The following is a 24,292-nucleotide window of genomic DNA, read 5'->3' as shown; positions in this document are numbered from 1 at the left end:
TATGTGACTGTGATGAGGACTTTAGTTATCTGCATGATGAATTAAAATCAAATGCTGCACAGGGATAAGCCCAGCTGCAGTCTCTGCATGCTCAGGACCTGTCCATGTTCCTCACCTGACACAAACCCATGGACGATAATGGAGAAATGCCAAAAAGTCATTGACCTTCACTTCCACTGCAGCCTTCCTCTTCCCACAGGCTCTGTCCCACCCCATGCCACTGAAAGGAAAATGATTGTTTCCAGGTTTCATCACACACACCCACAGAGGGACTCCAGAGCTCTAGTTCAAACACCACAGCTAATGATGGGTATGTTGCTCTTGTGCCACTGGAATGGAGAGCGTCTGCCTTCTTTCAACACTTGCATCATATTACAACACTCACCTGCTTTCCATCCTTCTTGCACGGTAACACAATTACTACCCTGTATTAACTTTTAAAGCTTTTATTTTGCTCAGCTGTTTAAAGCTGCATCTTAGGCAGCAGAGAAATCAGCTCCACGGCTCTAACCAACACTTAGGCGCAGCAGCCCCCTCCGGGCAGCCACTGGTTAACTGTGTGATACATCTGAAAAAGGGGTAATCTGCGCAGCTCAAGTATTTGCCTTTGAAAACAAATATCCTCATGGTAATTGTTGGGGGTTTTAAACAGAAAAACTCCACTATTTTCCAGTCTCTTTGTACTATTCCCTGAGTGTCAGTAGTCTACATTTTCAGCAACTTCAGATGCACACTAACACACACCCAGTGAAATAAATGGCAGAAGTAGGTAGCTAGTGAAAGGTGCAGGATCAATTGCAAGACTGGGTAATGTGTTGTTTAAGTGAAAATCCAGATTTTGCAGCAGAACAGGAATTACACTAACTGCCAAAAAGAGACAGTTTGGCAGGGATTTTTTTTTACAAGAAAATGAGAAAGAGCATTTGGTACCATAGATTAACTGAAAATTATTTTCCAACACCAAGTTGCTTAAAGAAAAACTGAAGAAAATGATTCTGATATTATAGAATCTGAGTAATCCCATGCTAAAGCCTAAAATCTCCCTGGATTAATCTTTTTTCCAGGCATTCCCTTCTACGAACAAGAAGGGGGAAAACCGAAATCATCATCTGCAGGAGCAGTTGCTTTATTGCGCTCCTAGTGAGCATCTTGCATTTGAAATGAGACTCCATTTGAACAGCCAAGAAAACGTTGGAAAGGGCTCTAGTGCCATCTACTGCACTCCCATCAATCAGATGTAAGTGCTGCTCTGCCTTACCTGGAAACTGGATGCCTACAATGTACGAGACAATTCCAGTCAAGGGACATCCAGGACAAGCAGCTGACACGGAAGCAAGCACGAGATCCTCCAGCACCGTGCTGGATGCGAGTGGGCTCTGGTGAAGAGCTGAGGAGACCAATGAGACTTACATAGAATCATAGAATGGTTTAGGTTGGAAGGGACCTTCAAAGGCCATCTAGTCCAACCCCCTGCAACGAGCAGAGACAGCCTAAACTAACTCAGGTTGCACAAAGAAACCCAAACTATGAACGATGGGGTAGCTGAGCTCCATACAACTAATTTCTCACCCTCTACTCAAAAGCTTTTTACATTCTGTGTACTATATTGTTTCAAACACTCTTCTAATGGCCAAAGCCAAATCCGATTTTAAGCAGGTACAGGTCAAAAAACAAAGCCATTTCTGAAGTGATACACGTTCGAGTAAATTTAGGTGCTTCTCTTCTCATTAATAGTGTCATTTTTCGTTTTTGCTACTTCTCATTTTTCATTTGCCATGGAGAGATAGGAAAGAGAAGGAAAACCAAGAAAACATAAAGGAAAGTAAGAGATACAGTCTGCTCTTTATTTTTGTCTTTTATTCCCCACTCCAACAGGCAATGGTAAACCAGAAAAAGTTATATTTTATATATCTATATTATTCATTATATTTTATTTATACACAAACATTTTTATGATTTATCTGTATTTTTATGCTATAAAAATATTCATCTTTCTAAGAAAAAAAGAGCACCCTACCAAAAAAAAAAAAATACATTTGAGCAAACACCATCAGCCCTGGCCCTTCTCCCCAGAAGCCCACCCTGGCTGGGGACACTGCTCCCCTCCTCGCCTGGCCGGGACTCTGGCAACGTGGGTCCTTCCCTTTCTCCCTCCTGCACCTCACAACATAACATTTTCAATACCCTCATTTTTGGCTCTGTCCCAGGGGGGTTTCCACACTTTGCTGCAGTTATAATCGTGTTCATGAGGTCTTCTGAGCCTCAGCCTTGGGAATGACACTGCCCATTTTACCCCTCTGCAGCCTTTACACATACTCATTTCTCCTTCCTCCTCTTCACCCTCTTCATTCCCTCTTCGCATCTCCCTCCCTACCTCCACAAAGCGCTTTGATCAGCTGCACTGTTTGAGATACCCCCACCATGAATTGCTGATCACCACCAACACAGAAGGGGCTTAGACCTCACCAAGACTGGCACAGTCATTTTTTCTAACTCTTGTTTAATGCAAACATGACCCCAGCCACCAAGACCTATCTGTCTGCCTGCTCCCAGGTATTGCACACCAGAGGAGCAGCTCACACAACCATCCCTCACATAACAGATAAAATAAGTCTGTGGCCAACAGTCTGAAGTGCAGGCTTCTGCTAAGGCAGCTGACTTCAGCCAAAGTGAGTTGGAGAGCCTTTACATCAGTTGACCCACGCAGTCCTGATGGAGCGGCACCCATTCAGACTAGGAGGTTGGTACTTCAGTAGTGGCAGGCTTTCTATTCCTCATGCTCACACAGCCAGGTGAGGAACTACAACCTGAGAGGGGTGATGAGAGTTGATAAATGTACAAGGAAGAGCCAATCTCCTCTGGATTTTCAGGGCCAAAGCCAGAAGAGTATTTAGTAGCATATACCAAAAAATACGAGAAACCCATGTTCAAAGGGGTAGAAGTAAGAGCTCAACTTCAAGGCAAACACTGCAAATTGAAACAATTATTCAATGCTGAAATCAAAGAAAATTATCCCGTCGCATTTTACCCTTCTGAGCAGATGAAAACCTCTCAAGGAGAACATTCCCTTCAGTTTCTCTCCTTAGAAAAATAAAGTAAAATATTAAGAGACATTCTAAACCCTGAGTTATCTCCGTAATGGTACAAGTGGCAAGATTAACAGCAAGAATTAAACCACTTCATTATTATTTAATTGCTTTTAAAAATGTATTGCCTTAATATTTATAATTGTACCTTTCAGATTCATAACCCTGATTTTCCACCTCCCCACCACAAACCATTTCTCACACTCACCCAACTTCCACAGAACTTCACAAAGAGAAAACTGAAAATACGTCTTGAAGACTTCTGATGTAAAAAGGAATGACACCGTGTGCTTCCATAAGTTATGGTTTATTTCAAACCCAGCTCTCAGGTTACACTGTACATGAAACACAGGCAATCCTGTAAGCATTCAGGATTGGCAACGTTCGTTAAGTCCCACTAAATTCCTCACGCCAATGACAATGTGCCAGTTAAACACAGACTCTAAACTTAAGTGAACTGGAGAGACAAAGAAAAAACAACACAAAAGTAGCAAGGAAGAAGATTCCTATGGTCTGTTAGGAAAATACAATCCAGAGTTATACCCTGCCTAAAGAACAAGTGGCCCAAAAGTCTCCTGGATCCCTTAAATTCCAATTTCTAGGCTCAGACCCTTTTTAAGAAAGTCACAAGCCAGATCTTTGCTGTTGCCCAAACTGTCCCTCAGGATCTATTGGCAAAATTCCATTAATCCAACCAAACCTCCTGCTGCTGCCAAGATAATTTTGTGACTATTTGTAAAGCTAATCAACCAAAATACTATTTTCATCCCAATAATGTTAAGCCATAAAGGCTGAAGATTATTGTTGACTATCAACTGTTGACGCGCTGACACTGCACTCAAATTTGCTGAAAGTGCTGAATGTTGGCAGGATATTTCACCCTTGGATTAAGTCCCTGCAGCCTCTCCTTAGCACATGCAGGCATATGTTTGACCACTTGCTCTAGTGAGTTCTAACACCACTTGAAAGAGAATCTCCTCATTAGCTGCTTCTGTACAGACCCAAGCACATGCCTGCATCCACACACTGGCTTCAGCAGTATCATCTGCTGCACAAGAAGTTAAATGTACACAAAGGTTTTCACAACCCAGTTTTAAAATGCCTGAAAACAAAGCTAGCAAAACAGAGCAAGATGAGAGAGTTATCTCTGAGAGACTCCCAGGTAAATAAACCTGAGTATCAGTTTGGACCTCAGAACACCAGCTTGTCACAGCAGGGAAAAGCAGACACATAACTCTATGCAATAACAGTGTTTCAAACATTTGCCTCTAAAACATGGCAAACTATGACCAAAAGTTTTACACTTGTTTCTTAAATAAAGACTTTTTATTTTTAAAAAGTTATCAAATACCTGTGCACAGTTCATAGTCAAATGTCTTCTTTATTCCGAGTTGGTTTCATTTGAACTCAGACATTTCACTGATTTCAGTTTTATACATTTTTTCTTTCAAGATCCCACAAGGTAAAAAAAAGCAACCCCAAACACACACAAACAAATACAGTAAACTGTATTTCAAGGGCTTTTTTTTTTTTTTTCCCATGTCAAGAAGTGCAATTTTGCTCCTATGGTTCTTTGAAGACTTTTATTCATCAATAAAACAATGCACTACACTAAGAATTGCACCAGATACCTTAGAATATCTTGTGTATCAGCTATACCTAACTTCTCCTATGCATTGCTTAAGGTTGTGAGAAATGTATATGAAAGTTACACTTACAGTAACTCAAGCTTTACCGGTATAGGCAGGTCAGTAAACGTACCTACACTCTGTGAAACTGCCTATGACTGCTGGAGAATGGAAGTCAATTACATCTACAATTACACCAGTAAAGTGTTTACATTTACTGTAACTGTCTTGCTTTTGCATATAAATGTATGCTCTGCTTCAAGCCACTCAGACTGTATCATTATATTGCAAGCCTATCACAAGAATACATTCCCAAAAAAATCCATAACACAGAACTGTTTTGTCTCACCAAACTTGATTCCATGCATCCTCCTGGCCCCACTTAAAACAACAGAACTAGTCACTTTTTTTCTGCCCCCTCTAGCAAAAGCATGTTAACTCTGGGGGAATTCCACAAAGAACTTGGCTTTGGCTTAGTATTTCCTTCACTCTAAACTATGAACCATGTGAACTATGCTACTGGCTTTGGAAGCATTTTCAAAAGTTTTCTAGATTGACTCTTCACCATTATGAGAACACGAGGATATTGACAGAGCAGGCTTCTAATGACTCCAGGAACAAGGCTCCTCATGACTTCATTTCCTTCCATCTGTAGCTGAAAGACACCCTCTACATCTTATCATGAAAAAACTGAAGTTGATTCCCTTTAGGATCTTCAAAAAGCCTCAAGTTTCACTCCAATTTGCTCAGGTTTTCCATTGCAGAGTGCTGTTTTAGGTGATGAAGTAGGAAACACCCAAAGTTTTAAGTATTCACTTTGGAAAAGATGTACCTGCTTTGAGATTAGGAGACTGACTAAACCTACTGAGGAGGCCTCTTATATTTTAGCATTTAAAAGTACAGGGAGAAGAGTCAAAGTTTATATATAAATGCACAAACATAGGACTGCTTTCTAAGTTGAAACTGTTTCGAAACTTGAAATAAAAGTCTGCAGTGTCTGTTGAATCAAACAACAAAAGTTAAAGCTTACTTAACCACATCATTCTTACAACCACTATTTTACAAAAGAAGATCCTCAAACCTAGAAACAACACGGGGGCAAGCACAGCAAGGACATGGATGGTGACAGAAAGGAACTAACAAGCCAGCCTGGTACAACTACGTCATGTAACTCAGCTGCAAATGACACATGGGGCAGTGTAATTCCTATTCAGATTTTTACTTACAGGCACAGACCTATAGTATAAAAACATCTAGCTTCTTAAAAAAGATGAACTGAGGAGCCTGACAGGCCTATTTCATGCCCACAGAGACTATACTGAGAGACCAGAATAAAAACTGCAACTAAGTTATAGCTTGGTCTTTCAGTTTAGTCCCTCCATCTCTATGTAACTATCCATGCTCTAGCATTTTGTCACATAATGGTAGCCATAAATCATTACAACATCGGTGTCTACCCCAGAAAACCTTATATGAAATGGATGGACAAATCTTTATACAAAGATAAGTATTTTAGAATTTGTAATTAAAAAATACAGAGAAAAACAGCCCCAAAAAAGAGTTCTGAAAAATAGTTTTTTTACATAGAAAAACCTCCCCGAAGTAAAGAGAGGGATTATAAAGGTAAGCTATGGTGCTAAGAAGTGGTTGGACTAATAACAGGTTATTTCCCTCGCAGAGGTTTACACGTTTCACACCAGCATTTTGCTTTATGTTGTTACAATAGTTTTATGGAGCATTATGTAAAAATAATACTTCAGTCAGAAACCTAATTCAGAGTTCATCATGTTTTACCCTAAACGGCCACTTGGAATGCTGTGAAACATGATTTGCAGCCAGAAGCACCAAGTACATAAATTCTTCCACATCAAAGGAGTAGTTCGTAAATTTTGGATGCTCTCCCAGTGTTGGGTGGTGTCCCTGGAAAATGAAATAAGGCCTTTTAGATAGGAAAAAACCTCAATATATCTTCCATTAAAAAAAGCAAGAAAGACACTTGAGCATCTGCCATTTTAATTTATTATTTCTGATCTGCTGAGGCAAAAGAGTCAGCAAAGTAACTGTGTAACAGTGATGCTGTGGATGGCTTGAACTAATGGCCAATTCATTTCATTTCTCTTCTTCCCTCAGCCATTAATATGATTTCTTAATCACAACAGGGAAGTTAATTTGGTCTAAAGAATGAAAACCGTATTTCAAATACCGTAACGTAGATAGGTGAAGGAAGCTAAATGTTAAATGCTTCAAGTTACAGCATGCCACCCTTCAGCAGTGGCCATGATTACCTGATCTTGAGGAAATACTTTATTCCTTTTTCGCCAAGTGATGTAGTGAATGCCTCTCAGCCTTGCCAAATCCAGGTAACAACGTTCATCTTCACAGTTGTATCTAGGGACGGCCATAAAAAAAACTGTATTTATCTACAGAGATTGTGCTGAAGTTTACCAGGGTGGAACAGGAAAAAAACCTGCAAGCCAAAGTGTTTGTTGACCAGTTCTAAGGCACTGAAGCCATGGACAGTTTCTGCTCTGCTGAAAACCAGAGGCTTCAAGCAGAATTTCCCAGGACAGATAATTCAGTGCTCTTCTGACAAGCATCCTGTATTTTTGTTTAGCTCTACAGAACTGGAATGCCTGTTAACATCCACAATTTACCACAAAGTATGTTTAAAAAGGAAGCTACTAGAGAAGTTTAGGTAAAAGAGAATGATACACAGCTAAGCTTGGCCAGCAAGCTGCTGCTCATGTCCTGAGCACAGAAAAGAGTACATAAATAACCTCCAGGGGGACCTGTAATGCCTTGGGCATGTACCTCATGCAATCAGTTTACCTGGATCACCAAAATACTACTATATTTCAGACTCACTGGGCAGGATCCGACCACTGAGGCTTTCTTGCTTTTTGCCATTTAACCTGCACCATTGTTGACCGGGCTGCACTGTATTTATACCACAGCATCTTAAGAAATCGCAGACTAAACCTGTATGATATAGTTACACTATACTTTGTAATCAAAACTTCCTCACTTTCAATCCGCAGAAGACGAGGCTGCCAAAAATGAAGTCTAGATGAGGATGCAAGGCAAGCATTGATAGTCAAATACAGGCAAGGAAGAGTGCTTCATTAACACATAAGAACAGACATAAGCAGTTGTGTAATAGAGGGGAAAGAGAGAAACAAACTTACAGTTCAAAAACAACAGCCCAGTCTGGTAGAAAGAGCAAATGGGTAAGTCCAGCTCCATGCATCCCAATGAATATATCAGAGTTGTGGGTAATCCTCAACTGCTCTGAAAATTCAAGTTCCCTGCAGACAACACAACAAAGATGGTGACCTGGCACGCCTGCCCATCTCAGCTAGAGTCAGCAACATGCAGAAAGCACAAAATTAACATAGGAATGCTGAAAGATAGAATTGATTTTTCAAGGAACAATACCAAGAATCATAAATGCTGCATCCAGAAAAAACTCAGCAGAGAATTAAAACAAATGCAGGCACGTTTCAAAACTTCACCAGAGTTTTCAAAAAATTTGAGGGTTTTCTTTAAAGTTTCTGCAAGACTGGGGTTTTTTACTTTTTTTTTTTTTTAAAGAGGCATCACCTCCTATAAAACCCCCTCAACAATTCAACATAAAAGACCTAAACTTTTTTAATGTAATGTAGAAGTACACAATTCATAATCATATCACAGGATTCTACCTAAAGATGTAGATATCCAACCTTAACTTACGCACAGTGCATCAAGAAGAAATAAGGAGACTAGGCTTTTTTCAGCTCCTGGAACTGTCACTCTCTCCCATCATTTGCCTGTAAACTTGTCCTGGGTTTAGCAGTAGCAGTAATTTTTCTCCTTCTTAGTAGCTGGTGCAGCTCTGTGTTTTGACTTTTGGCCTGATAACATTGCTGATAACACAGATGTTTTAGTCTGACCAAGGACTTTGAGCCTCATGCTCTGCCAGGGAGGAGGGGAAGCTGGGAGGAAGTAGAGACAGGGCACCTGACCCAAACTGACCAAAGAGGTATTCCATACCACAGCACGGCATGCCCAGGATGTAACGGAGAGTTACCCGGAAGGGCTAGGGACTGCAGGGTTGGCCGAGTTATCGGTCGGCTGGTGCTGAGGTGTTATGTTCTCTTCCCTTGTTATTTCCTTTATCATTATTATTATTGGTGGTAGCAGTAGTGATCTGTGTTATACCTTAGTTACTGGGCTGTTCTTATCTCAACCTGTGGGAGTTGCATTCTTTCGATTCTCCTCCTTCCCATCCCTCCAGGAGCAGAGGAAGGGCAAGAAGGCAGGGGAGTGAGTGAACGAGCTGTGTGGTTGGGTTTAAACCACGACAAAACTCCAAATAAAGCATTCTCTTTGTATGACCAGGTGTTCCCTGAGTGCACAAGGAAATGGACTGAAGACACTTGATTGTTAAGAGAAGACTGACAACTGCAAAGGGAAATTACAACATGCTTCCTTTGGATATGGACAGTTCACACATTGAAAAGGAAGAGAATAACGTCTCCTCTGACTATTTGGAAGAAAGTAGAAAGAAACTGGCTTAAACAACACAATTCTTAGCTACTTAATCTGCTACAAGGGCAGACACCAGGGAAACCCTCCTAACCATGACAGTGATGCCACAGGAGAGCTGTGGAAATCTGCAATACTGAAGGGTACCACACACAGTTTGACAAGCATGGGAGTTGCGGAAGTACTACTTGGCCAAGCTTTCAAGTAGGATGGCCTAGACGGCCTCTCAGCAGTGTCCGCCCCTTTTCTTATTAGACTGCTCAAGTGCTTTCATTGACAGGGGAATTGAAGGCAACTCTTGACTCCCTCACATTGTCACTGCTTTGGTCAAAACACCCATCTCTCAGTGCTGCTTTAGTTTCTCACGCCTCCTGCATGACCCACGACAGCATCATTGAGCAGATGGGAGCTGCTGTCATTTGGCACAGGCATACACCACTTGGAAACTTTTTCTTCAAGCCATTTCTTGCTGACACAGTGCCTACTACATCTGAGCATCACAAACTGACCTCAGGTGGTGTCTTCAGGGGCTACTACAGCAGCAAATAAGCTCAGTTATTATTCATTACCAAACTAACAGTCATATAATATAAAACACTACCTTCATACAAGAGAAATCCCTGTTGGACCCATAGCTACTGCAGGGCATTAGAAAATTCAGAGTGATGGGAACACAGCTGGTTTGGGGAGAGGGGAGGAAACAAGAAGAAAAGTGATTTCAAACTTTTTCATCACATAGTAGCTTTAACCTCAGCCTACTAACCCTAGAGACTCATTCCTAAGCAGTACATCATAGATGCGAGGATTTAACTAGCTCACCCACCACTCCCTGAATGACATTCTTCTTTTCTTACCAGTTCTTGGATTTTTAAACAGGTCAGACACTGGGGTACATACAGCTTTGCCTGCAAACAGCTTTCCCCAGCAATAGGCAGCATTAGATCACACTAGGTTCTTCTGTCAACTTACGTACTTGTATTTGTAGTCTACCACTTTGACCTCCAGTGTTGATACTGTTTTCAAAGCATTCACAAGCTAAGGAAGAGAATAAAAAGACAGTGATTTGGTGATCTCCTTCAATGAACTCCTCCCCTGCTCTCCTGCCCATCTTATACACTCCTTCTGCCCAGCAGGGAATGACAATGAGTGAGACAGAACATACTGTCACTGCCACATAAAGGAGCAGTTCCCCTCCTCTTGTGCCTTCCCACCTAAGATACATAAGTTATTCTTGACAGAGCAACACCTGCAGAGCAGATGCATATCTCCTGCACTCTCACAGAGAGCTTCTGTTGACCTTTACATGCTACAGGACCCAATCCTAAACCACTCAGACTAGGAGGAGCAGTGGGAAGATGTGGTTGGATTTCCAAAATATATTCCAATCCCTAAAGAAGCAAATTGGTAGCTAAGAAGGATTTTCGAAAATACCTTACTAGGTCAGACTCCTACATGTGAGAAGTGAAACCAGGTTAGAGCCAGGCCTTCCAGCCTAAAAGGGCTTTCTGTAAGTCTCCAATCCATAGCCAGCAGTAGAGAGAGAAAGAGTCAAGTATTCTCTCTCCTACAAAAGTGTAGTAAAGGTAGGACTAACGTCTCCCTTTCTGTCATGTGCTTATCACCAGAAAACACAATACCTGTAGCACTGTGGACAGCCAAGCAGATAAGGCACACATCTAACCATTTGCACTCTGTCTATTCTACCACTGAGCTATTGCATCAAACAAGCCTCCATTTCTCCCCCCATACAGTGGGGAATGATAACCCCAATTCATTTTTGTCAGGCACTAACAGCTAAGAATGAAGACAGGTATGAAAACATTAGATTTTATCATTTTACCACAAGAGAAGCTACACCACAAACCCACTAAGTTGCATGATTCAAAAACATGAATCAATATGAAATTTCATTAAGTTTTGAATGCACATACTCAGATACAATAGCTTCTGCATTTTAATCTGCAAGCATAACAAAGGTTTTTGTTAGAGTCGGCAGCACTGGGGATGCTATAAATACAAGAGATAGTCTGAAAGTGAAATAATTTAATTTTATCAGTAGCTCTGCAGTGCCTGTTAAAGGGAAATGCTTTTAGTATTACATCTGTAGTCTCCTATTGGATACTTTAAAAAGGGCAGCAAGGTTCAGTGTCTTGTATACAGAAACAGAGACTGGCTAGAAGACATAGTAGAAGAAATTAATACTAGCAATGAACATATTTGCCCAAGACTTGTCAGCAGACAGACATCTTGGCTACACCCCTAGAAAAAAAATAATCAGTTCAATGAGCAAAATACAACTTCTGATTAATGTTTTAAAAATAAAAGGGACCCCACCTCATTCTGGTTTAAGATTTTCCGGTAATCTGTGCTGCGTGCAAGTATTGTGACTCGTATTTTCCCATCCTAAAAAGAAAGGAGCTTCAGTGTACTGCTATGAGGCAGACTCCAAACACTTCCGTATTTACTTTAGGTAGTTATTTCAGCAACATAACATGTCCCTTCTCCATGTAACAGATGATGTAACCACCTTAAAATTCACATCGTATTTTCCAACAGATGTCAAGTGTCAAAAACTTTGCAAAAGTCTGACTATTAACAAAGAATAAAACATTTTCTGAAAGATTTGTTTTATTCAGTACAAAAGAGCCTTTGTATTACTCATTATACAGCAGTTTTTTAAAGTAGGGAAGCAGCTTTTAAGATGGCTGGTGCACAAGATCTTTGGGAAAAAATATTTTACTTCTGTAACAGTTCCTCCTTTTACCTCTTTAAATTAATTGGACTCACAGGGGTAAGTGTTCCAAGTGAAATAAAGAGATTTAACTGCATGACTCCCATTAGCATCAGCAGGAGAAGCATAACTAAATGCCTGCGCAGTGCTTTGAATGTGCGCCCCTCAGCGATAATACATAGGCTACTCTCCAGCAAACACTTCAAGAAGCTCAGAACTGCTGTATCCACCAATGCAGCCACTGCAACAATTTGCAGAGACTAACAGTGGGTGCAAGAGAGATGGACAGAGAGATGGTATTGGGCAAGGGTCAGAAGGGCTAGATTCAACCATTTCCTCCTCTGATCCAAGCTCAGCAGTTATCTACAAGGACTGATGAAGAACAAGCTCACTGCATTGCTCAGTGGGATCCCCTCTTGCTGGACTGCAAGGACAGCACCTTGTCAGTCTGCTCCAGAAGAGACCATGTGCCACGTATCTTGCATAACTAGGAAGGACACAAAGGCCTTGGGACCAGAGAACAGAGACTGGGAAGAGATCCCAGGGTTGGAAGGAGGATGTTCTAAAGTCTGTCCCATGTAAATAGGACATGACGGCAACTTTCACAAGCATACACAAGTGTCTGCTGAAGGCCTTCACAGAACAGATTGATCTACTGGAAAAAAATCCCAAGCATCACGGGAAAGGACAACACGTTCACAATATGCTCTTATTTCCCCACTGGGTCCAGCTTGTTAATGCCGTTTCTCTGGTAAAAGCCATCAGCTCCATGTTACAACTTTATTATTCAGTTACCATACCTTGGGTCCTTCTTGTGTGATATTTAATCTGTGTAACACATGCTGAGAAAATGCTCTAAACAGCCCTGTACCATGACAGCCAGAGATCTGAAATTTAAAAAAAAGCAATTGTTACTACAAAAATTTATTTTACTCAGAAAAACCTCTTTGTGATCAGTCTTTTGCCATTCTTGTGAAACAAAAACCTAGTATCATGCACTGTGCTAAACATGGCACTATTCATTGCAACGCAAGTGAGACTTCCATTTAGGAAGAAGCACAACTCTCTCTACAGTGTTAGAGCCCGAATGCATGAGCTAATACCCTCGGGAAAGTCTGCCAGTGTGCAAGCTCCTGTGCTCTGCAAAAATACCAGTAAGTTCACAGTGCCCACCCATTAAAGAGGAATAATAACACATCTCATGAGCTGTGACACAGGACATTGCACACAAGCAGTTACTATCAACCAGCTAACATAACTTCAAAATTCTAATCTTTAGGGAAGAGCATCTCATTTGGAGCTGCACAGACCGTCAGTGCAGTACCTGGCAAGGTAACTCAGCTAGATACTTGAGGGATTCATTAGCTCAGATTTTATACTGTCACACGTGCACCTAGTTAACACAGTGGATAGATAAAAAAGACTCACCAATGGTGTGTTATAAAACAAGCCATATCTCATTCGAGGCAGTAATGAGAAGACTGCTTCTTTAAAGCATACCTGCAAAGGAAGATCACAAGAAGTTACACTGCACTGCTACCTTCCGCTGGCACATCCTAGGCTCATTCAGTGGGATCACTGCTTATAATGAGATAGCAATTACATGCTTCTGTCAAGAGCACCTTCACTTCCTTGACTGTGCAAATGAATAGAACAAAGACAATCCTGATCCCAAAAGAGCCCTCACTTAGGATGTAAGTGTGGGAAGAGGTGAAAAAAAAAAAAAAAACCCACACCTCCAAGACAGAACAAACATGAATGAAATAAAGAAAACCAGTTAGAGAGTAAAGAGTTTAAGACAGGCTTTAGGAGACTAAAATGAGCTCTGAATGAATGGTTATCTTTCATTAATACCTTCCACTAAAGTATTAGTGTTTTTTTCTGAAACACCCGTACCCACAAGCAGCTTGAGAAGCTGTCGTATTTGCTACCTAATGACTGAATGAAAACAAAATATAAAATTCCATACCCTTTTAGAGTCAAAGGTTTTCAAGTGTATTATTTCATAGTTGGTAAATGCCTTCCACGTCTCACTGAACAGGTCACCATAGCCATACGAGCTCTAGGAGAATAGGGAAAAAACACAAGGGCATAATTAATACATAAATGCACACGAAAACTCTTTCCATGATTTACAAGTTCTGCATACAAGTTTTAATACATGGTTAATATACCTAATCACCACCATGGGACCAGAAACAGCTTAGCACAGAACAGACATCACAGAACACCAAACCCTGCATTTACAATGGTAGTTAACTCTAATTACCTGTCACGTAGTTAATTCTTAATAAAATGCTTTTATAAATTAGCAATCTAGACAAGTTTTCAAGCAGTAGATTAGAATTTGAGTTGGGAACAAGAAGTACCTACTGCTTTCCTCAGACACAACAAACACAAGTTAAATTTCAATTAACAGCCACATAAGGATGGTAAAATGCATGAACCTCAACTCCTGAGACTGAAAAAACCACCTGGGAATTCAAGTGCTGCAGTAATGTTTGAAGTCGAAAGTCACAATGAGCCTATTTCACATTTGCCTCTGTTTTGTGATTGTCACTTGCATATTGCATATGGATCACAAATTGAAGGAAATGATCTGATTTGATATAAGAAATGGCCAGAAAACTATGTTTTGCATTACTCTGTTGAGCTATTGAGAAGTTTCTCTATAGGGCAGTATAAAACTTCCCCTCTGCAGTAAAGCTCTTTTAAGAACCATCTACTTCCTACAACATTGGCCCAGCAATAGTGGCTCTTGCCTTCCAAGTTTGTAACACTTCCTGCACCCCCAAGGGCTAAGAGTCACCATCTCTTGTTCTTTGAATGCAATTCAGTATGACCTTGGTAGTCCTGGTGCAGATTCTCACTTAAAGCTTCCTTTTGACTCTGGAGCTGGTTCAGGCTGCTTGGAAAGTTATGTGGAAACACTCTCCACAACAAATTTGAAATTAAGACTACAAATGACAGCAGATGATCTTCCAGATTAGAAGTAGAGACCTAATCTGTGTTTAGACAGAGTTAAACAAAGCAGAAAATGAGTAGGAAATCCACTGGGTGTTGGCTTGCAGGCTGTCTCTGCAAGAGCAGGAGAGCAATGTTTGTAAGGAATTTTTAAGGAGAGCAGGTAAAGTTGGAAAGTAATACTTTCAGCTTTGAAGATCAGGTCTCTACTTGTAATCTGGAAGATCATCTGCATCATTCATAGTCTTAATTTCAAATGTGTATGGCCAAATCTAACTACATAAAGAAAAAGAGGGAATGACTAATAAGCTCAAGACCATCTTTCAATCAGCATAGACAGTTCAGCAGCAGTTAGCTGGTGCCATCATCTGGTTGTACATGGTAATGAATTCAAGCTGTCTGATGAGTTAAGACTGTCAAAACGATAAAGCATTGTGACATATACTTTGAATGCTACATTTGAAAGAGCTATTTGATTCAATAACGTGATACAAGACAAAAAGTTGCTTCTCAAGGTAATTTACAATGCATTTGACATCTGACCTTTTCAGAAAGGCATCAGAGCCAGATTAACAGGTCCCTGCATAACATCTAGAGAGCTTGCTTTTCTGACAAATGCATTTATTTTAGCTTTCAAAATGTAAGACAATTAGAAAAGGGGGTCTCTTCTGGGCAGAGGTTTCTCATTAAATAGTGAGCAGGGGATATTTACAGTTTTCTGCTGAATATTAGTTGTCCTACCAGTAAATACTCAGAAAGAAAACCTAGGATTTTATGAGAACAAGACAGGTGCGGGACAATACCATAGTCCGGAACTGTGGTATTTCTGGTCCCTATTACACACGTTATGTGGCATATTTCAAGTTGCCTAGTTTGTTATTTAGTTTAACTCCAGTTTGTTATTTAGTTTAACACCTTAAATACCAGCCAGTAAAACTAGTATTAAACAGTCATGGTTTCAAATCAGCAGTACAGCAGAAATAGCCCTACTTAAAAACTTCTTTTATATGTCATCGTGGCATCCTAAGAGGTGATTGAGAGAAACAACTGCAAGAAGGCTATTTAAAGGAATTAAGTATTATACCCTGTTTTAATATATATACACAAGGATTTAACTTAGTTGTTTTCTCCATTACAGGCTGCATATACTGATTCAGAAAGATGCCAGGCAGCTTTTCTTTTTAAATACAGAAGAAAGTTTTGAGTAAATCTACTTAAAAACTCTCAGAGAAAAGAAGCATACAGAAAACAGCATGAAATGTTCAAAAGCCACATACTGGGAATACAGGTAATATTATGTTTGAGGTCACACCAAAAAAAGGCATAATTACGTACTAGCAAAAGACGAGTTAAGAAGTAGTGTTAAAACAGCACATGATTTATTGTGGAAAATCTGTTCCCCAAGTATTGTTTATGCACCTGTATTAACAGGATCCAAAAACTTACCAGTTCCACATGGCTAAACCCACAAGAAAGCTAAGGACTGGCTACTAAAATCTTCAGAGTCTCTATAAAGCAGAAATACAACCTATTGCAAACACATCAGAAGCACAGATGACTTACAGTGTCCCACATGACTATGTTGACATCGGTACTGAAGGAATTATTGATATGCTGTGTGATATAAAGATTGACGAAATCACAGAAGTGATGATACATATTAACACCTGGAAAAGAAAGAATTGTTAGCAAAATACCACATTACTCCCTCCACTTTTAACTGGTTCATGCATTTGTTCCTTATTAGTATCCTGCATTTTATATTACTTTTCCCTCCCTTCTGACTGAATGCTTTTTATACACCCTAAAGAGGTAAACTTCTAAAGGGAAAGAATTGAGGTAAGAAACCAGAAGTAAAGATGTGTTTTTAAAAAGTTCAGAGAAATAGAAAGAGTGGCAAAAAACAGCATAAGAAAAAGACAGTTTCTCAAGCTATTTCTCATTACAGTCTACAGCTGCTTGCTGAAGTATACGAAAGCAACTTCTCCTTTAACAACAGCTAGTTAGACATACAGGAAACATTAAAAACAGGCCCTCAGCACTGATCTTAGTGTTGCTTTACTAGGCTTAAGGGAAGCTCTGTCTGCAGGACTACAAGACAGAACTTGTACTTGCACATGAGCCAAAGCCCAAGTAATTCCTCTTTTTTTTTTTTCTCAGAGCATTCTTGTTCATTCTTGGTTTCTTAAGCTAATACCTTAAGACCATGGAGCATAAAAAGTACTGTGAAACAAAGGACGTAACATAGTCGAGTTTTCTTGGTAGTGAAAACCAGATCTCAGGTTTGGAACCACATGTACACAATCCCTGTTTCTAAGCTTCTGACCAAAAAGAGCTGCTATGATAGGAACTAGCTGCCTTTATTGCTCACACTGCAATTTCCCCTGCCTCCCCTAAAACAACAGAGCTGGGCAAAATCACCTCCTGAGTCACACCTAGACCACCCTGCTCAAAGGTACCAACTGACAGCACAGCAATGTTTCCCCAGGAACTGCTCAGAGGCCTGCAGCAACTTCGCTTAAAATATAAGATACTGGCTTGCAGGGGAAGGGGGGTAATTCAGTTCACAGTTGCAGTGTGTCACAGGCAGCTATCCAGTTTAACCACAGCTGACCCACAGCAGCTTGTTTGTACATCTACATGCTGAACACCCTCTTTCATTCACATGTATCTGCAGAATACGCTGCATGAACGAAAAGGTTGGTGAACTTCAAACACTGGCTGGCTCCTAAATATGCTTGGGTGCTGCCCCTCTCTGAATATCACTTCTTCTTCCGTAACACTCAATACACAGAGAATTCTCAATTCCTGAACACTTACAACAAAATACATACACCCATGCTCGTGTTCCATGGTATGAAACCTGTCATCCAAAAACACTGCCTGTGCTAAAGAATCTTCTGTACAGCAAGTCAATGAATGTCAAAACATAGCCAGGAGAATAGGCAAGACAAGTGGCAGAAATTTTTCTCTTTTTTTTTTTTAATTTTCCTTTATTCATCTGTGGGGAAATGTAAAAATTTTAAATTTCAGTTTCCAAGTTCATCAATGGAACTACAGGAAAAAAAAAGGAATTAAAAAAAAAATCACATTATTTTTCAAAAATAGAAATATATTACAAATGAACTTGACAGTCATAAAGGCATAATGTAGACAGGCAAGCTGGATATGGGCAATTTTTACTGCACGAAGATACCAATTACCTGCATCTAATTTCATGAAGTATGTTGGCTTTTCAATAACAACGTCACACTTCCCATCTTCTAGAGGCCTGAAGTTTAATGCAGTAAACGTCTGGAGTTCTGCAAACCTACAAAGATTTAATCACATAGAACATGCTTTGTCATTAACATACTTAAGCAAATGTACTTCATCTAAGTACATCTAAGATTTAGTAACTGTTCATCCAGTCCATTTGATTTAACAGGGCTGCTGAAAACTGATAGAGTCTGACAATTAAAATTATTTGAAATTGTAATGGAAGGTTCTTCAGGTTATAAGCTTCAAGAGGTTAAACACCACCTTTGATCTCAGGAGTGAAGCGCATCTTTGATCTACAAATCAAGGCAGTAGAGATACAACAAAGAGCCGTAGAGCCCAGATGTGTGAGTATAAGCAACTTGATCTGCACTGCCAAAGACACTTCAGCAAGATCTTTATGGTGTGGCCAGAATAACGAATGTAGATGCAGTATTTATTATTCCTGGATCTAAACAAGGATGAGCAGTTGAGAGGACAATAGCAGGTGAAGTCTTTTCTTCCTGTGCTGCTATTCCTAACTGAAACTGACCATCAACGCAAAAAGAGGGGGAAAAATGAGCAACATAAGAATAAAAATGAATTCTTATATAGACCTTAATGGCTTCAACTCCTCCGTGTGTCTTCAATTAACTGGCAATGCAGCTTTGAAGTGCTAACATGCAACTTGTGATACTTCACCACCTACTACAAAGGACCGTCTGCGCTTCCTACTCAGCCTGTCAACTGTTGCCCGTTTCACACTCCAAACACAGGCTCCTTGGGAGCACCGTGTGAATGTATATCCAGACCAGGCACTGCTGTGGCCCCAATGTCATCAAAGACCGTGTGAACTAGGACACAAGTGCAAATTTCAAGACATTTCACAACAAAACAATTGCCTCCTCCTATAAGCAGATCAGACATAGCACCGGCATCTTGTCCAGAAAACACTTGAAGGTTTGAACTTCAAATTAAAAGACATTTTCAGATCATCTGCTGCTGTCAATTAGGCAGGACACAATTACACATAGCATATTTCAGAACATTCTGCACTGATGAAATTACCCAAGGTCATCGAATATGAACCCTCAAACTGACCTTAGAAAGGAACAACCATTTCCTCAGTATGAAATCCCCTACACACAGCTGCTACCACCAATGAAAAAGAATAAAGAATTACTAAGAGAACTTGGAAGCAGCCTTGACAAGTGATTCTTACCAAGACTGCAGAGGGCTCTTGCGCTGACCTTCAGCCAAAAACGCCTTAACGTCAAGGGTACAATGACCTCCAATTTCTCCCTTCTGTAAAAAGTCTTCTTTGAATCTAATGCAAATTAGTAAAAGTCTATTAGCTTTTGTGCAACAGTGCTACAAGTGCTCTGCAATCTCAACCACATACTCCATTCAGCCAAGTGCTTCATACGCATTTAAAACCTCAGTATTTTCTTTAGCATAAATCCCACAATTCCCAAACAAAGACAGCGGTGTCCATGGAGTTATACACATCGATTTAGAAACCAGTACTAATCTATCCAGAACGTTATTAGGAATCATTTTCACATCCAAAAATCAGTTACTTAATTAAGTATTTCTACATGATTACTTACAGGAGCACCATTACTTGTTTGAGGGGAGGGGGTTTGTTTGTTCTTAACAACAATTCTTCACCGAAATTCACCTCAGATTTCACAACCCATGTCTTCACAACGTAAGAGTGAAGTGCAAGACCAGGTTTCATGAAAAAAACCTGCCAACTACAAGCGCTGTCAAGACCAAGGAAGGATGTGACTGAGGACGTAGAAAGGTTTTTCTTTCTTCCATCAGAAAAGAGGATAGCAATCATGAGGTGTAGATCTCAACAGGAGCTCAGCAACAAGTCTCTGATCAACAGTAAAGCATATGGCAACAAGCACACCACTTTGCTAAACAAATTCTAAACTCCCTTCCCCTGCCATCCCCTGGTTTTACTATAACAGAAGCAAATCAGAGACCTGTCATGGTTCCTCTTTACAGTTCGTAAATCAATGTATAAGTTTGTGGCTCTGCAATGCTGAAGGTACTGAGAACAGGTCAGAGATGAATCTCCCTGTTAAGAAAAGAACAAGTAGGATTTAGTCAGTAACAAAAATCACATGTAAAACCAAGTGAAAAGTATCACATCTGTTAGAAATACCTACTGTTGCTGCAGGCTTACAATGGGTTTTCATTTCATTGAGCCTCTCTTGAATGTAACCAAAGTCAGCTTGTTTCCAGAATATCTGTTGGGCTGTCTCAATGTCATTTGCCCTGATATATGAAGGACAGAGGAGAAAAAAAAAAAAAAAATCAAGGTCCATTGCTCAGTTCTAGTAGGAATTTTAACAGATAACATTTTTCCTGCTGAAAGTAGAACAGAAGAACCAGCCAGTTGCTTTATTGACATGTAAAATGCAAAACAGGAAGCAACTCACCAGCTGCCTATAAGTGAAAACATCAATGACAATTTAAAGTTACTCTCCTGTAAAAGGGTATAAAATCTTTTTTTAACATTTTTCCCTCTGCTTTTAAAGCTAAGAAAGGAAATACACAGTTATTTTCAGAATCTGAATTCAAGGCTAAATCAGAATAACAAAAACATTGTGGCAGAAAGCATTTCAAATGGTACTTTCTTCCTTAAAAAGTCTTTCATGCCATGTTGAAAGACATATGTTACGTATAAACACATATGTATGTATACACACATCTCCACAAAGAATCATTCTTTAAACTCTAAACATCACAGTAACGTTCACTTCACAGCTAATATGAATGTGGGCACTACACTCTGGTTTTTTTATATATTGAAAATGAAACTTACCATCCAGTTTCAACATAATCACACACTGGGTAACTGAACCTGTGATCTGGTTTACAAGATTTCTCATAACCCCAACAGGATTTTAGCTTCTTCAAGTATTTCTGTAACACAGAATGAGTGAATTAGGTTACGCGACAGTAAAATGGGAAATGAGTTAAGTTGGTTGTTAGCTTATAAACTACCTCTCACTAATAAATCTTGCATGAAAGGCTTTCAGTTTGGTCTGTTCTCAGTTTCAGAAGGAACACTCAGATTCTTTATGCACAGCCGTGCTCCAGAGAGGACACATGTGAACAGCAAAATTATCCTTGTCTTTAACGTGTCTATCCCAGGACAAACACTTTTCCTGACCCAGTAGGTACGATTCCAAAATGTCCACATCACTGACAGATAAAGATAACAAAGTTAAGCTCACACAAAGCACAGTGCTCCAAGCTCCAGTTTGTGTGTTCCATTGCTCCATAAGCAAATCTATAGACATGGCCTTCTGCAGTGCTGTAGGAAGCCAGAGAAGGGGAGCACAGCTCCGACCCTTAGCTCTGCAAAGCAGCTCCAGTCTGAGAGACACAAGAAGTGCTCCTGGGCCACACGTAGCCCAGATCCTCAGGTTCACTATCCCTGCTTCAGTTAAATGAATTATGTGCAACCACAGAGTAAGAATGAATTAGTGTTTCATTGATTTGCCTATAATCTTGGCTCTTCTGCAAAAGCACTACAGCATGCTGAAAATCACAGGCCCAGAAATTACTAACAGTTCAAACACCTTTCACATGCACAAGAGTTACTCAGATAAAGATCATCATTCCAGCTCTGTGACAATTAAAAGAAGGGGGATACAAATCTTGCAAACCAGTAGATACAAAATCCAGTTTTACGACAGCATGAGATGCAGGAAGAGCTCTGTACAACTATTCCAAAAGCCCAATTCTAATTCCCAGTGGAACTGACTAATTGGCAAGGAAACCAATTCATCCTCATCTTTAACTGCTGTGACTCCAAGAAAAGAACACCCCAATATTACATTTGATTAAGCAGAAAAAGCAAACCTACTTTATATGGGCAATGAGAGTCCTGCTGACAGATGCCAGCAATATGCTGGTTATTGTGCAGAAAGTAGGGAATGTGCTCATCTGGCAGGTTGATAGCACTGTAGCTATATAATGGCTCTTCTGGAGTGTTTTTGAACTCAGTAAGGTTTTCAGCCAGAATTCCTTGCAGTAGCAATCCAAACACAAGCAGCATGAACATGGCAACCTGTGAGCTTTGTACTTATTGAACAAATAAACATAAAAGACACTTAATATTTCTGCATCATATTACATTTCAAGCATATGAGACAATATTCAACCATATAGTCAAAGAATTTGTACTTCTGGAGCCATTTCTTTTTCCTAGGAAAAGTAAAACCTTCACTAAGAGACTAGATTGTACACCCTCAGGATTATCTTTGAGTCATTAGTCATTGAGGGCTATTACCAACTGGCAGTCAGACTAAAATGGGTGTGTTTACTTTAGCTGAATCCCATGGGATCCGGAGAGTTCAAATGTGGAAACTAAGTATAGACCATATAATATCCAGCCAGCAGGAAGAAAATGTAGAAGTTATGGGGGGAGGGGTGAGAAGAGGAAGAACTTCAGTTTAAAAATAAGTATAAAAAGAACACATTCTGCACTTTGGAAGAAAGTAATCATAAGCTGCAGGAAAACTATGCAGCCACAAATAAATGGTCAAAATTAAGCCTGTTTCAGGGTGCTCATTTTTAGTAGCTTACATCATGTTAAAGAAACTTTGAATACTAAGCTGCTAAATTAACTGTAGTTAATTTTACATATACATATGTATATAGACACTCTAAACTAAACTAGGTACACTTCTGGTAATGCAACCTTCTCATCAAACACCCCTCCTTTGAACCATCAAACTTCCTGAGAAAAGGATGGCCTGTATCTAAAAAAACCCTTTTTTGGCATTATAATTTGCCCAAATTTGCATGCTTGCTTGCAACTGAAGCCTTTAGCGATACTCCTACAACATAAGTAGTTTTACCTGTTCGGTTCCAGGAGAACTGCTTCAGATTTCCCAAGTACGGAAACCTGGTGGGGGGTAAGGAAAGCCGAGTTAAACACGTCTCGCTTCTTGAGAAACGCTCACAGCAATGAGAGCGACCCCCTAACAGCCGGGGGGCCGTGCTGACTGCTCTGGGCACGCGGCTCCCTGCAAGAACGCACTCTTGCTTCCCCTTCTTGCCGCACGGCAGGCACCGCGCAGGGGAGGGTCCCACCGCACTCCATCCCGGCTCAAACCCGGCGCCGGGGATCAGTCACCCGGGGCAGGCACCAACACCCAGAGCCAGACGCAGCCTCCGGCCCACTCTGGACCCGGGGCTGGGCCCACGATACCAAGACCCGCGCTGGAGCCGGCCCCCGGCCCGCGACAGACCCGGTGCTGGGCCCATGGCGAGCCTCACCCCGCCCCGCCCTGAGCTCACAGCGGGCACCTCATCTCACCTCCGCTCAGCCCCGCTGGCCCCAGGGAGCCCCGCGGCCCTGGCCCCCCGCTACCCGCTGGCCGACGGCCTCAATCCTCATGCCGCCGCGGCTGCTGTCACGGGGGAGCAGGAACGGCCCGGCCCCGCGGCGGAAAGCGCCCGCCGTGAGAGGGCTGCTCCCGCCCCTCCTTCACACCCGCGGGCAGCGGAGCGGGGCCGGCCGGGCGGCGCCGCCACACCCCGCCCCGTCCCGTCCCGTCCCGTCCCCCTCAGCGCGGCGCAACCGCGCCCGGGGCGCTGCCGCCGGAGCCCGCCCCACCTGGAGGCGGCGGGACCGCGGAGGGAGGAGCGCGGCCGGGCCGTGCGGCACCTGCCCGGGGCCTCGGCCCTGCACGGGGAGCGCCGCTGCCTTCCTCCCGCTGCCGGAAATCAAGCGCTGCCGCCGCCGGAGCGGCGGCCTCGGGCTGCGGAGGAACAGGCCTTTTCCTGCCGCCGCTCAGCAGGAAGCGCAGCCTCCTGGCACCCATTGTGTGAGGCGGCTCCCCGGAGACCCCGGCCTCCGCTTCTGGCCGCCTTCGGAAGCGGGTTTACGGATCCCCGCTCGGCCGGGCGCAGGCATCCCCTCCCGCGCGGCCAGCCCGCAGCAGTTCGCTCTCGGTGCTGCTCGGTCGCTGCTCTGACAAGCTCGCAGGGGTCGCCGGCACCAAGGCTGGGGCGCTGGGATCCGTCCGCCCCGCACAGACCGCCTCTCACCTCGGCTGCAGGTGGGAACAGGGGACAAGCGCCCAGCCGCG

General features: G+C 41.7%; 1 protein-coding gene across 2 annotated transcripts; it reads right to left on the bottom strand.

Annotated features, from left to right (window-relative positions):
- Positions 1–3,377: 3,377 nt before the first annotated feature.
- On the bottom strand, positions 3,378–23,942 carry EOGT (EGF domain specific O-linked N-acetylglucosamine transferase). 2 transcript variants are annotated; one of them, XM_065687588.1, is made up of 17 exons: positions 23,818–23,942; positions 23,057–23,103; positions 22,060–22,277; positions 21,010–21,110; positions 20,351–20,459; positions 20,165–20,259; positions 19,393–19,497; positions 18,137–18,243; positions 16,497–16,600; positions 13,939–14,031; positions 13,398–13,469; positions 12,770–12,856; positions 11,573–11,641; positions 10,212–10,273; positions 7,900–8,019; positions 7,000–7,102; positions 3,378–6,634 (listed from the first exon to the last, which is right to left on the bottom strand). In XM_065687588.1, the coding sequence occupies exons 3-17, from the start codon at positions 22,255–22,257 to the stop codon at positions 6,488–6,490; spliced, it is 1,572 nt and encodes a 523-aa protein (XP_065543660.1). In that variant the 5' UTR covers positions 22,258–22,277; positions 23,057–23,103; positions 23,818–23,942; the 3' UTR covers positions 3,378–6,487. The 2 variants fall into 2 exon arrangements, with proteins under 2 accessions (XP_065543660.1, XP_065543659.1); XM_065687587.1 differs by lacking the exon at positions 23,818–23,942 and adding an exon at positions 23,518–23,734.
- Between the last annotated feature and the right edge of the window lie 350 nt (positions 23,943–24,292).

This window comes from Lathamus discolor, chromosome 7 (assembly GCF_037157495.1).
Source record: "Lathamus discolor isolate bLatDis1 chromosome 7, bLatDis1.hap1, whole genome shotgun sequence".
Taxonomy (NCBI): domain Eukaryota; kingdom Metazoa; phylum Chordata; class Aves; order Psittaciformes; family Psittacidae; genus Lathamus; species Lathamus discolor.
The sequence above is the reverse complement of the archived record's forward strand: the minus strand, read 5'-3'. Positions and strand labels throughout refer to the sequence as shown.

Excerpts from the sequence above, each read along its gene's own strand:
- EOGT (XM_065687588.1), bottom strand. The coding sequence starts at position 22,257 with ATGTTCATGCTGCTTGTGTTTGGATTGCTACTGCAAGGAATTCTGGCT. Across the intron at positions 14,032-16,496 it reads ACATAGTCATGTGGGACACT|AGCTCGTATGGCTATGGTGA; the intron begins GTAAGTCATCTG and ends CTATTCTCCTAG. Across the intron at positions 6,635-6,999 it reads AAGTATTTCCTCAAGATCAG|GGACACCACCCAACACTGGG; the intron begins GTAATCATGGCC and ends TTCATTTTCCAG.